Source organism: Salvelinus namaycush, unplaced genomic scaffold (assembly GCF_016432855.1).
Source record: "Salvelinus namaycush isolate Seneca unplaced genomic scaffold, SaNama_1.0 Scaffold187, whole genome shotgun sequence".
Taxonomy (NCBI): domain Eukaryota; kingdom Metazoa; phylum Chordata; class Actinopteri; order Salmoniformes; family Salmonidae; genus Salvelinus; species Salvelinus namaycush.
The window spans coordinates 8208-20754 of NW_024058641.1; the positions used below are offsets into that span (position 1 = coordinate 8208).

At 44.5% G+C, this 12547-nt stretch overlaps 1 protein-coding gene across 1 annotated transcript; it reads left to right on the forward strand.

The window, feature by feature from the left end:
* The first annotated feature begins 9787 nt into the window (after positions 1-9787).
* LOC120037776 (G protein-regulated inducer of neurite outgrowth 3-like) lies at positions 9788-12547 on the forward strand. Its single transcript, XM_038983741.1, has one exon. It carries the CDS (start codon positions 9788-9790, stop codon positions 12545-12547), a length of 2760 nt encoding a protein of 919 aa, XP_038839669.1.

Genomic DNA, 12547 nt, shown 5'->3' on the forward strand with positions numbered 1-12547 from the left:
TAGTTCCTTTTAATTGTATGGTTTCCACGTGTTGCCATTTCAATCTGAATAGTCTGCTAAGGGTTTGGCACAAGCTGCACATCTATAAATGATACATTCTGCTCTAAAGTGAACTGAAGTTTGTGGGGTTCCTTCCAACTTCTTCCAGACACTTATTTTTATTTTTAAGAGTGACACGACTGAACTACAACTTCTATTTAAGAACAAAACGGAACTCAACAACATTTGGAGTAAACTTCTTTACCTGCTAATTAATTGTACCCATCTGGTGTCCCAGGTCTAAATCAGTCCCCGATTAGATGGGAACAATGAAAAAAAACAGTGGAACTGGCTTCGAGGTCCAGAGTTGAATTTGAGGGCACTAACCTATTATAATAGCTGCATTTCCTATACTTGCCACACGAAGGTGCGGATGTTGCATAGGATGTATGGTGAAAATACTTCCCTAAAGCCACCATGGTCACTGTTCATAGGTATTAATTGTAACAGCTAGACAAATTCCTTGAATTAGTAATGTGTTCATATTTGATTGAAGTATGGAATTAGACATGTCAATCTCCCATTTTTAAACACTAATGTTTTGGCAAAACAAAACATTGCATGTATGGATACTTTACTTTACCTATGATATAGCTTTATCAATCTAGGTATCTTCAACTATTTATCTATATATTTTAATCAATAATGTATCTATACATTATATATTTTTATATATTTATCTATATCTATATGGTATCTATATATGTCAATAGATTCCGATAGCACATTTGACCACATCAATCAAATTCAACTTTATTTGTCACGTGCCGAATACAACAAGTGTAGACTTTACCATGAAATGCTTACGTACAAGCCCTTAAGCCCTTAACCAATTCAATTCAACCAAACCAATTCAAGAAGAGTTAATAAAATATTTACCAAATAGACTAAAGTAAAAAATAAGAATAAAAAGTAACACAATAAGAATACAAATAACGAGCCTATATACAGGGGGTACCGGTACTGAGTCAGTGTGTGGGGGTACAGGTTATTTGAGATAATTTGTACATGTAGATAGGGGTGGAGTGACTATGCATAGATAATAAACAACGAGTAGCAGCAGTGTACAAAAGGGAGGGGTGGTCAATGTAAATAGTCCGGTGGCAATTTTATTAATTGTTCAGAAGTCTTATGGCTTGGGGGTAGAAGCTGTTGAGGAGCCTTTTGGTCCTAGACTTCTGTGTGTGAATATGACTGAGTTAAAACTATGTAAAACTACAAAGGAACAAACAAAACAGGATCATACCTGGAGGAGCAGAGAGAGAGAGACAAAAGTGGTTAGTGAAGCAGCTTAAATACCCTGAGCCCAGGTGGTGCCAATCACTAACGACCCTCCTCTGCCTGCAGGAGGAACACACTATTTAGTTCAGTTCTTTGCACCCCATCATTGTGAGGTATTGTTTGTTTTTTGACACATGTCTTTCAGAGCACTGGGTTTCCCTGTGACTTACTCCTCCTGTGTATGATAGTTTTTGCCTGCCTCACTAACGACGCCTTTTGCCTATTCCCTGCCTGTACTTTAGCCTATCGGATTTCCTGTTATCAACCTATTGCCTGATCTCCCGGACTATGTTACTAGCCTTTTCCCTGCCTGTACTGTTGCCCTTTTGGACCCCTTGTGTATGACCTTCTGCCTGCCCCTGGACCCAGCTACCTGCCTCCTACTGTGGCCCTTTACAATAAACACCTGCTGCGCCCTGCGCTTGATACCAGCTCTCTGTCTCCCCTCGTGTTCATTACAATAACCCTTACCTTAACCATTTTACATTTCAACTTCAACAGGGTGATGTCATAGTTGGACTTCCCAGGGAGCAATGATCCATAACACAGTGTCTTGGCGGTGAGGATTGGGGACATGACAGGGGGGACAACACATGGAGATACTGAATCAGATTAATTTGACCTGGAAATCTAGACTAAAGTCATTGTCCCCCTGAGTGCACTGCTGTCGAACAGCACCACATGTACTGTACTGTCACAGTGAAACATCACATCTCCACTGCATACAGTACAGGCAGTGGCAGATTTAGGCCTAGGCGACATGGGAAGCCAACAGGGGCGGCATCTTGCCGGGGGCGCGCACAAATGTTTTTTTCAAAAATGGTGACATTTGCGTGATTGGTTTTCTATCGCTCATTTGCACGTCACGTCAATGATATCATGATATCAACCGTGTGGGACTGTGGGTCAATTAACCTTGTCGGAGTGGTCGTCCTGATTCTAGTTTGTGAGCTAGGCAGGCTACTGCCTGGGAAGGTCTCCCACTCAGAAGTACAAGAGGGGGCGGGTGTAGGTGGACCTCAGGTCTCCCCACTGGAAGCCCAAGGTAGGGGGAGCGGGGGAATCTATCAAATAGCGGACCTCTAACTTTGTACAGTACTAATGCAATTAGCAATGCAATTAGTTGTGCAATTTAGTTGGTGTGTTTCTTGTTTGAAGTGCAATAGTGTAATAATCAGGTTCTCTTCTTTATAAGTGTGTTATTCTATTTGTGTGATTTACGGATTTGTGCAATTTAATTTAATTTGTGTGTTTTTTGTTAGGAATAGGGTAATAGTGTAATTCGATTATCTTTTTATTTGTATTTATATATTTCAATTTGTTTCTATTTGTCTTTGTTACTTCTTTTTGATATTTATGAGTCTTATTTTTGTATATATATTTATATTTATATAGTTTTAAATGTTATGATTATTTATTTGTGTTCCAAATGTCTGAATAAAAATTACAGTTAGTGCAGAATGGTGCTTTTTGTTGTTGGGGGGGTTTGCCCAGGGAGCCATACAAGCTAGAACCACCACTGAGTACAGGGCATAATTATGGTGCTTTTCCCCTTCAGTGCAAGTGCATGCACAGTCACATCCACATACAGTGATGGAAATGGATAGTGTATTGCCACTGCCTCAACACAACACTACAGACAGGGTTGCAGTGACACTGTATGTAGCCTATAGATTGTTGTTCCCATTCAGCAAGCAATGCCGTATGTAGTCTACAGGGATTAGATATATAGTGCCCAATGCTCCAAATGCTTAACATCATTTATTTTTTATGTGGAACATGGATGATACCAGAGCAGGAAATAACTAGCCTATCATATGTAATTAAATGCTGCTTTCTCTATGTTTGATGTCCCTGCAATTCTGTGTCCTCCTCTCTTTCATACCATTTTTTCCCCCATTCTTTTTTCTTTTTCTCTTTTACAGTCATTGAGCATCCCGAAAACAATGCAGTGTGGACATCCCCCGGGACAGCACGATCTCGCAGAAAGAGAGAGGTGACACCACGATTTGTTAGCTCCAATGACAATGTAGCCTATTGCTCGATGAAGCGTAAAGCAAGTTTGATATGATAACTGTTTGTATAGGAGGACCCAACCGAACAAGCATGAGTCATAGCGCACAGCCACATCTTCGCTAGACCCTCGGAAGAAAATCGATATTACATGCTTGACCCAATTATCATTTAGGCTACCTCTGATCAGACCTGTATTCCGAACCGCTCCGATCGAAGGCGCGGCTTTATGTCACGGAGACCTGCTTGAAATTCTTTCATTGATATTCAGCCGGGGGCTTCAGCCGCACTGTGGGAACAAACAGTGGCTAAATAGCGCAGTAATCAACCCCCGAATATGATATGATACGGGGACTACACCGCACCAGGTAAGCTGTCTCCTCTTTGTCTGAATAAAGTGTCGTTAAGATAATATGTGTACAAATAATGAATTCCTCCGCAAGGTCAAATATGACTGTAAAGCCGCAGGGGGGGTCCTGAAATTCCTCTGTGTTGATGTGTTGGTTATTAGGAGTGGGGTTCGGATGTGCATCGTCAATTGACATGGTTATGATGTTGTTTCTCTCACCTGACTGTATCTTTTCATCGCATTCATCCGCACTTCCCTTTGTTTTGTCATGGCTACGATATTGTTGTATTTTCTATATCAATGTAGGCTACAGCATAAGATGATTGTCTGTGGTTGAAACTAATTGCAGTGGGGATATTTTTTTCGAGAGAGGAGACCCTAATATGACGAATGCATAGACACGTTCAAAGCTACAGACGGATTGGGTAGCCTATAGGCCTACTAAATGTGTAGTAGAAGTGAAACGTGAGATAGATGAGAAAGAAGGATATTCTCTACTATGTGATGCGTCTAAAGGAATTCATGTCATAATGGTAAAGTAGATGTATGTCTCGGCTACATTATCTCCATCGCTAAGTCCATGCATTCTAGTCACCGGTCACTGACTGTATAAAATTGTATTTTAAATATATGGTATCTCCAGGGAAACACACAGACCTACGAATGACTATTTCAGAATGAGATATGATATGACCATTGAATTGTCAGGGTCCATTCCCCCAACTCACCTATTGTATCATGTGATTCGTTGTGATATGTATGTAATATGTCAGTCAATTCAAGAGGGGGGAAACCTCAGACTTCCTAGATATATTTGATCCTACTGTACGATACGCTTTTTGAAAATGGTTTTCAAAATATTTAATGTATTTATTTTGCAAATGTAGAATGTGCAATTATTTTGTGATAAAGGTCCAATGCAGTTTTTATTTAATTATCAAATCATTTCTGGGTAATAATTTAAGTACCTCACTGTAATTGTCTTCAATTCTAATTGTAAAAAATAAACAAAATATTGCTTCTTAGCAAAGATACATTTCTAAAGCAATAATTTTGTTAGGACTGTCTGGGAGTGGTCTGAGTTGGGAGGGGAAAATTTAAATCTAGCTATTATTGGCAGAGAGGTTTGGAACTCTCTTTCTTATTGGTCTATTAACTAATTTAGCCATGGTGATGTCACCAGGCAGGCAGAAATTTCAGGCGGACTTTTCAAACACCTCTTACACTAAAATTGCATTATCATAATTTTCGCAATTTCACAGTATTATTCCAACCTCATAGTGTGGAAATATATATAAAACACACGAACGTCACTTTTTTTTACTGCATTGGGATTTTAAAGCAGTATTTCTCCTGTTTTATCAGTATTAGCCTAATTTATTACCAATGAATGATGTTGTCGGGTGTTCACACAATCTATGTCCTGTTTGGACCGCTATATTGTATTGATTAGCAATAATATACATTATATACAAAAGTATGTGGACACCCCTTCAAATTAACGGATTTGCCTATTTCAGCCTCAGCCGTTGCTGACAGGTGTATAAAATCGAACATACAGCCATGCAATCTCTATACACAAACAATGGCAGTAGAATGGCCTTACTCAAGAGCTCAGTGACTTTCAACAAGGCACCGTCATAGGATGCCACCTTTCCAACAAATTTCTGCCCTGCTAGAGCTGCCCCGGTCAACTGAAAGTGCAGTTATTTTGAAGTGGAAACGTCTAGGAGCAACAATGGCTCAGCCGCGAAGTGATAGTCCACACAAGCTCACAGAACGGGACCGCTGAGTGCTGAAGTGCGAAGTGCACAAAAATTGTCTGTCCTCGGTTGCAACACTCACTACAGAATTCCAAACTACCTCTGGAAGCAATGTCAGCACAAGAATTGTTAGTCGTGAGCTTCATGAAATGGGTTTCCATGGCCGAGATGCCGCACACAAGCCTAAGATCACCATGCGCATTGGCTGGGGTAGTGTAAAGCTCACCGCCATTGGACTCTGCAGCAGTGGAAACGCATTCTCTGGAGTGATGAATCACGCTTCACCATCTCGGTTTGGCGGATGCCAGGAGAACGCTACCTGCCCCAATGCATAGCGCCAACTGTAAAGTTTGGTGGAGAAGGAATAATGGTCTGGGGCTGCTTTTCATGATTTGGGCTAGGCCCCTTAGTTCCAGTGAAGGGAAATCTTAATGCTACAGCATACAATGGCATTCCAGACGATTCTGTGCTTCCAACATTGTGGCAACAGTTTGGGGAAGGCCCTCCTGTTTCAGCACGACAACACGACAGTGCACAAAGCGAGGTCCATACAGAAATGGTTTGTCGAGATCAGTGTGGAAAGACTTGACTGGCCTGCACAGAGCCCTGACCTCAACCCCATCGAACACCTTTGGGATGAATTGGAGCCAGGCCTAATCGCCCAACATCAGTGCCCGAACTCACTAATGCTCTTGTGGCTAAATGGAAGCAAGACGCCGCAGCAATGTTCCAACATCTAGTGGAAATCCTTCCTAGAAGAGTGGAGGCTGTTATAGCAGCAAAGGGGGGGACCAATTCCATATTAATACCTCTGATTTTGGAATGAGATGTTTGACGAGCAGGTGTCCACATATAGTGTACCTCGCTGGATCTTATTTACCACCTTGTTGATTCATCTGCTTGGTTTATTCCACTGAATTCCCATCGAAGTAAGAATCAAGACAAGTCTAATTACAAAGTCGTATTTATATGCTCCCGTGTCTCAAATGAACAGCTTGGGGGCCTCTCGCTCATCTTCGATATTAGCATGGGGTGATGGAACTCCTGATGGGAGACCCCACAGCTACTCTACATGAGGCAGAGGACACACTGACCCCTTCCTGTAGGATACAGTCACCTCCTGCTTCAAGTAACCAAGGCCCTTATTCATAAAGAGTAAGCGTGAAAGTAAACTGATCTAGGATCAGTTTAGTCTTTAAGATCATAATGAATAAGATTACATGGACTGAGGGGACCTGATCCTAGATCAGCACTCCTATTCTGAGGGGCGTTATGAATCAATACGGGCCCTGAATAAAGGAGTGACTAGTCTATCCCTCTGCCTCTCCCCTCAAAATGTACTCTGACAGAGTAACTTAAACCCACATTTCTATTATATGGAATATTGATCCTAAACTGATCCTAGGTCAGCATTCTTACTCTTTATGAATTTGGGCCTATTCATTGTTTTGTGCAGAAAATAAAATGTCACAGGTTCTGGCTATTTGGATATGCCCAAAAAGAAGACTAACCTTTCCTTGGCTGAGAACAAACTTAATGATGAGGATGATTAATAGTGAGGCCCAAAAACAACACCCTAGGACACAAAGTTCCAGAACAACAGATGCTTGAAGTCAGCATCTAATTTTGATTGAGATTAACTACATAGGAAACACATCATTTTATAGGATGTGAATGTCCTCGGATGACAGTTCAAGGAGTCACACACAGTGTGTCTGTGTGAGTGCTGAGTTGCTCTGATTCTTCATTTTGCCCCTGTACTCCTGGTTCAATTATTGCGGGAGAGTTGATTGCTGAAAGCTCGGTTGGCCACTGAAGAACAATTTCATAGGGAACCATCGTTTCACTTCACACCTCCAAGGGGTTGGATGTGATCTCGTCCGACAGCCAGAGCCACCTGTCAAGGCAGCCAGAGAGTGGTGCCGTAGTAATAGGCCACTTTCTTATAGTGTGAATATACTGTACACGTTTGCCAACTGTGTGGCATGGAAAATCCAATCTGACAAATCACAACTCAAGCACTCAGGACTATACAAGCGATCCTATTTTCCTTCTGTACTAAAAATACCATGGCAAAGCCATTTAGTTCGTACCTTTCAGAAATCGGATTTCTTTTTGAGTGGGCCGCTGCTCACTCACTCTTTCTATTTCTCTCTGTCTGGAGTCTGCAGCTGCAGGCTTAGACACTGCTTGAGATTTATTTTCGGATGGGTGTGTGCGTTTGGCCTACATATAAGCCAATACACTCTGATGTATTTGAGCCTACAATTCCAAATGGAATATTTAGTAGCCTGGCTAGGACATTCAGTAACTAGAAGTGTCTGATTTAGAAGGATAAGGATAACCCGTTGAGACATTTACTTTGTTATTAATGACAATAGGCCTGCTTTTTAATTGCCATAACCTGTAGAATGATGACGAGGAAAATAAGATCACAGAGTCGAAAATGAACAGACTCTATAATGAATGAAGCCTATTGGAAAAATCCAATGGGCTAATTGAAGTGCATTTGAAATCTCCCCAAAATGGTTCAATGTCTTATCTATGTCCACAATAAACAGCTCTGTTGCTGTAGCTTCAGGGGAGATGTTGCAACAGATGAGACCAACAAACACACAGAGGTCTGTGTTTGAGGCTAGCAGATGGCTAATTTCAGACCTTTTTAAAGGACTTATGTCATACAGATATAGGATCTTAATTTGATCACTCTTTTGTTGCTGAGAAAACTCCTACAAAACTGTCCATTTATTAGTCCACATAATAATTCACATTTCCTGTTACTGCAGGACTATTTTCCTACTGTAGGAAACTGCCTCAAATTAAGATCCTACATCTGTAGGCTGCAGTGTTTGATATCTCTTTATTTAACCCTTATTTTATCAGGTCAATTAACTTACAAAACATGATCATTTACAGCAACGACCTGGGGAATAGTTACAGGGGAGAGGAGGGGGGGATGATTGAGACCATTGTAAACTGGGGATGATTAGGTGGCCCTGATGGTATGAGAGCCAGATTGGGAATTTAGCCAGGACACCAGGGTTAACACCCCTACTCTTACGATAAGTTCCATGGGATCTTTAGTAACCACAGAGAGTCAGGACACTGTTTAACGTCCCATCGGAAAGACGGCATCCTACACAGGGCAATGTCCCCAATCACTGCCCTGGGGCATTGGGATATATATTTTTTCTAATGGTAAAATCAAACGTGGAACTAAAGCTACACTATTGCTTTCACTTGTTGCGATTGCAAAGTCAATGCCTCTGTCCCCACTTAAGGATAATTCAATAGATTTGCTCCAGGGTTAAGATGAATTATTTAATTCACTCAAGCTTGTTGAAGTGTGTGGTAAGTGCTTGTGATTGCTGTAGTCTTTCAAATTCCATCAGTTTTTGAGCAAAAATCATTTGTGGCATAGTTAATCTTAGTTTTGGCATTGCTTTATCTTCTCTGCTCCAAAGGGACTCGGAGTGCTCATGGTCCATCATTTCAAATCAGTTTGCAGTCATCAGAGACACATTAAAATGAAATGTACTTACTGGAATGAAAAGCGGAAAGGCCAACAACCTCTGAGCAGCAAAACAGTTTAGGTCAGTTTTGAAGCAGCATTGTCTTGGGCTTATTGTTAGTAATTTGGAGTTATTGCTATTATCTGTTGCTTTGTTTACAGATTCAGTTAATTCATTCAGTTCTGATGCGGTAGTTGGCACACAGTCTGTATTGTGATGGATACTAGGAGTCAGAAATAATTGAAGGTGTCAACTCCCATTGTTTTAATGTATTGCCTCGTTGGTCACTTCTCCATCAGACGTCTGGTCTCGAGGATGAAAATCTAGTTTGAAAAATATCCATAAATGTTTTTTGGAGTGCTCTACACTGCGGTACAACTGTTCCTCATCGCTCATCGTGTTAGTTTTCTAATTTCAAGTTAAAATGTCTTTCTGTTTAAAAAAAATTGTAATAAAGTCTCACGTCTTTTTTGGTGTTTCGATATCAGCTTTTTGGTGTTTCGATATCAGCTTTGAGGTCAGAATGTAAAATGCAAGAGTGAGAAAGACATTACCAAGATCATCATTCTATATTATATTAGAGGATATTATACTATATAAGGCGTATAGTATAATATCATTATCTACATGGAATGATCTAATGTATTGTTCATACTTCTTCTCTGAAACTAAAACTATTCTATTTTCCTACTTTATAGGGAATTACACAAATAGACAGGGATAGGATTGTGGACACCTGGTTCGACTTTGGATCCCTACAGTAGAAGTGGCTAAGAGGACTGTCTCAAGACAGGATGGGAACCAACCCAAAAAGGACAGTGACAGTCCAAATGGTCCCTCAGCTGGCTGGAGTGGAAGCTCTGGGAAACCAGGAGTCTAACGCCAACTGGGCTAAAGAACCTAACCTGAACCTCACCCAGGGTTGCCCTGCCCCCACCACTACCCCTGACCCTGTCCTTACAGAACACACACAGGATAACCTGTGTCTGACAACCCCCAACACAACCTCCAGGATCCAATCAACTGGCCATGGACAACCGGTTGGCGGCGGGGTGGGGTCCAACACCAATACACCTTTCTCGACCAATGGCGATGGAGGGAAATCGCCATCGGAGCATGTGATTGGAATAGAGCAGCAGATGGTATTGACATGCCGAGGAGGTGTGAGTGTAACCGAGGCGACGGCAGAGGGCCGTAGGGACGGCAACGCCAATTTGACAGCGTTAATCCCCACAGCCGCCGCCGAGGAGAAGGAGAAGCATATCTGTAAGGCCGGCCTGTCGTCCGCCGTTACATCATCAAAGGTTGACGTGCATACAAATTACTGCAGAGAGAAAGAGCCTGGTGGAGCAGGGGCGGGGGAGGGGTGTGCAGCCAAGCCATCGCCAGAGCCCACAGCAGTACAGAGTGCTACAGCCAGAGTTTCTGCAGTAGCTAAAGAGGAGTCACTACTAGCAGGGGACAACAAAAACGCAACCACACCAAATCAACATCCCCCTCAGACCTGTGATCCAAAGCATACCTCGGCCTCTGAAGTGCTGACGTCTCTGACAACTCCCAAACAAGGTAAGGCAGAGGGAGCTGCAGTGACTACAAACAAGGTTGCTCCGCCTCCTTACAAATCAAAAGAGGCTGATAATAGTGCTACAACACAGAGTCTCTCACATTTACCTAGCCCCGCCACCGCCACCGCCACCGCCACCGCCACCGCCACCGCCACCAACCCTACTCCATCAGAACGTCCTCTACAGGCCTCTAAAGAAAATACGCCCAAGACAAACTCTCAGAACCCTCCTTCCCAAACGGAATATAACAAAACGGCAGCTACATCGCAGCAGGAACAGACCAAGGAGACTGCAGTAGCTCCTGTCAATGCTGCCATCACCATCACGCCTCCATCTTCAGACAGCAAGGAAAACGTAGGGCTTAGGAATAAGGCCTCAAGTCCGGCATCCCCCGGGAAGAAGGATTTAAAACCTACTCCAGTAGCAAAGACAGAGATCTGCTTAGATAAACACCTGCAGGCGGCATCGTCAGAGTCTTCATCACAGAAGGATTCTCCCTCGTCACCCAACGAGGCCCAACAGAACCAACAGCCTGAGGCCCAACAGAGCCTGAACCAACAGCCTGAGGCCCAACAGGGCCAGAACCAACAGCCTGAGGCCCAACAGGGCCAGAACCAGCAGCCTGCCCACCATGCAGCACAGGTGACAGATGAAGCCGTCCAGACTGCCTCGGTCTCGGAGGAGATGCAACAGAAAGCCCACTGCAAACTATACCGGGAGGCCTCCACCATGACCCGCACCCCCACCGCCACCCCCACCCATAGCAAGCAGGGCCAAGACGTGGAGGTCCAAGCAGTGGCTAACGTGTGCAGCCGGGCGGTCTCCACCAGCCCCAGCCTGTTTCCTCTGCCCCCGCCCTACAGGTCCACTGACAGAGGTGCTGCCCTGAGGGAGGAAGCAGCAGCTGAGAGCCTGTCTGTGGTCTACCAGGTGCCCCTCCACCAGATTCACATGGGCAGCAGTCCATCCTGCCCCCCGCCACCTAACTACACCGCAGGTCTCAGGTCCGGGTCAGAGCGATTGACCCTGGAGGCAGGGTCATGCTCCAGTCAGAGTGCCGGGGTGGTGCTCCATGCAGAGGAGGCGGTGGCGGCCCTCCATGCAGAGGTCGCCAGGCTGGGGGCCAAGCCTAAAGATCTGTCAGTCGGGGAGGCAGCAGCGCTATGCAACATCCAGCAGAGAGGAGCACTCCCGCCTCTGCAGCCCGTCTACCAGATCAACATCGAGCCGTGTGGCGGCCAAAACGAGCCGGTAGCTAAAGCGAATCATCACCAGCATCGAGGCGAGAAGGCAGTGGCAGACTCCCAATCCAAGCCCAATGCAGCAGAGAAACCAAAGGTGTCTAATGAAGCGCAGACCGTGCCAACGCAGCCTGCCAAGCCTCCCTCTGCTAAAGCTCCATCCCCCTTGTCGCCAACTGCCGCAAGCAAGACCAAATCCTCCGACAATAAGGCTGCTCCTCCTCCTTCGCAGTCAACTTCTTCCCTTACCAAGCCCAGCCAGGCCTCAACGACAACCTCCAAAAAAGCAGAGGACACTAAACCCAAGACGGCAGTGAAAGCGGCGAAGGAGAGCATTGTTAAAGGGGTTGGGGGCGTTAAGGCTTTGTTGGGCAAGAAGAAGCAGGAGCAGCTGGAGCCGGAGAGGAAGGAAAAGGAGGACGAAGACGAGGAGGGGAAACAGAAAGGAGAGAAGAGCGTGCACGATGTGCTGTGGGACGAGCAGGGGATGACCTGGGAGGTGTACGGTGCATCCGTTGACCCCGAGTCCCTTGGCTTTGCCATCCAGAGCCACCTGCAGTGTAAGATCAAAGAACAAGAGAAGAAGGTCGTGACCCAGTCATCACTCAGGAAGTCCATCTCAGTGCCGCCGGTGGTGCCAGACTCGCCCGCCGCCGTTGCCGTGGACGACGCCAACAGCAGGAAAAACAAGAGGAGACAGCAGAACGTTTTCAGGTCCATGCTGAAAAATGTCAGACGGCCCAAGTGCTGCGCGCACCCTCCCCCTACCGCCGTGCTGGAGTGA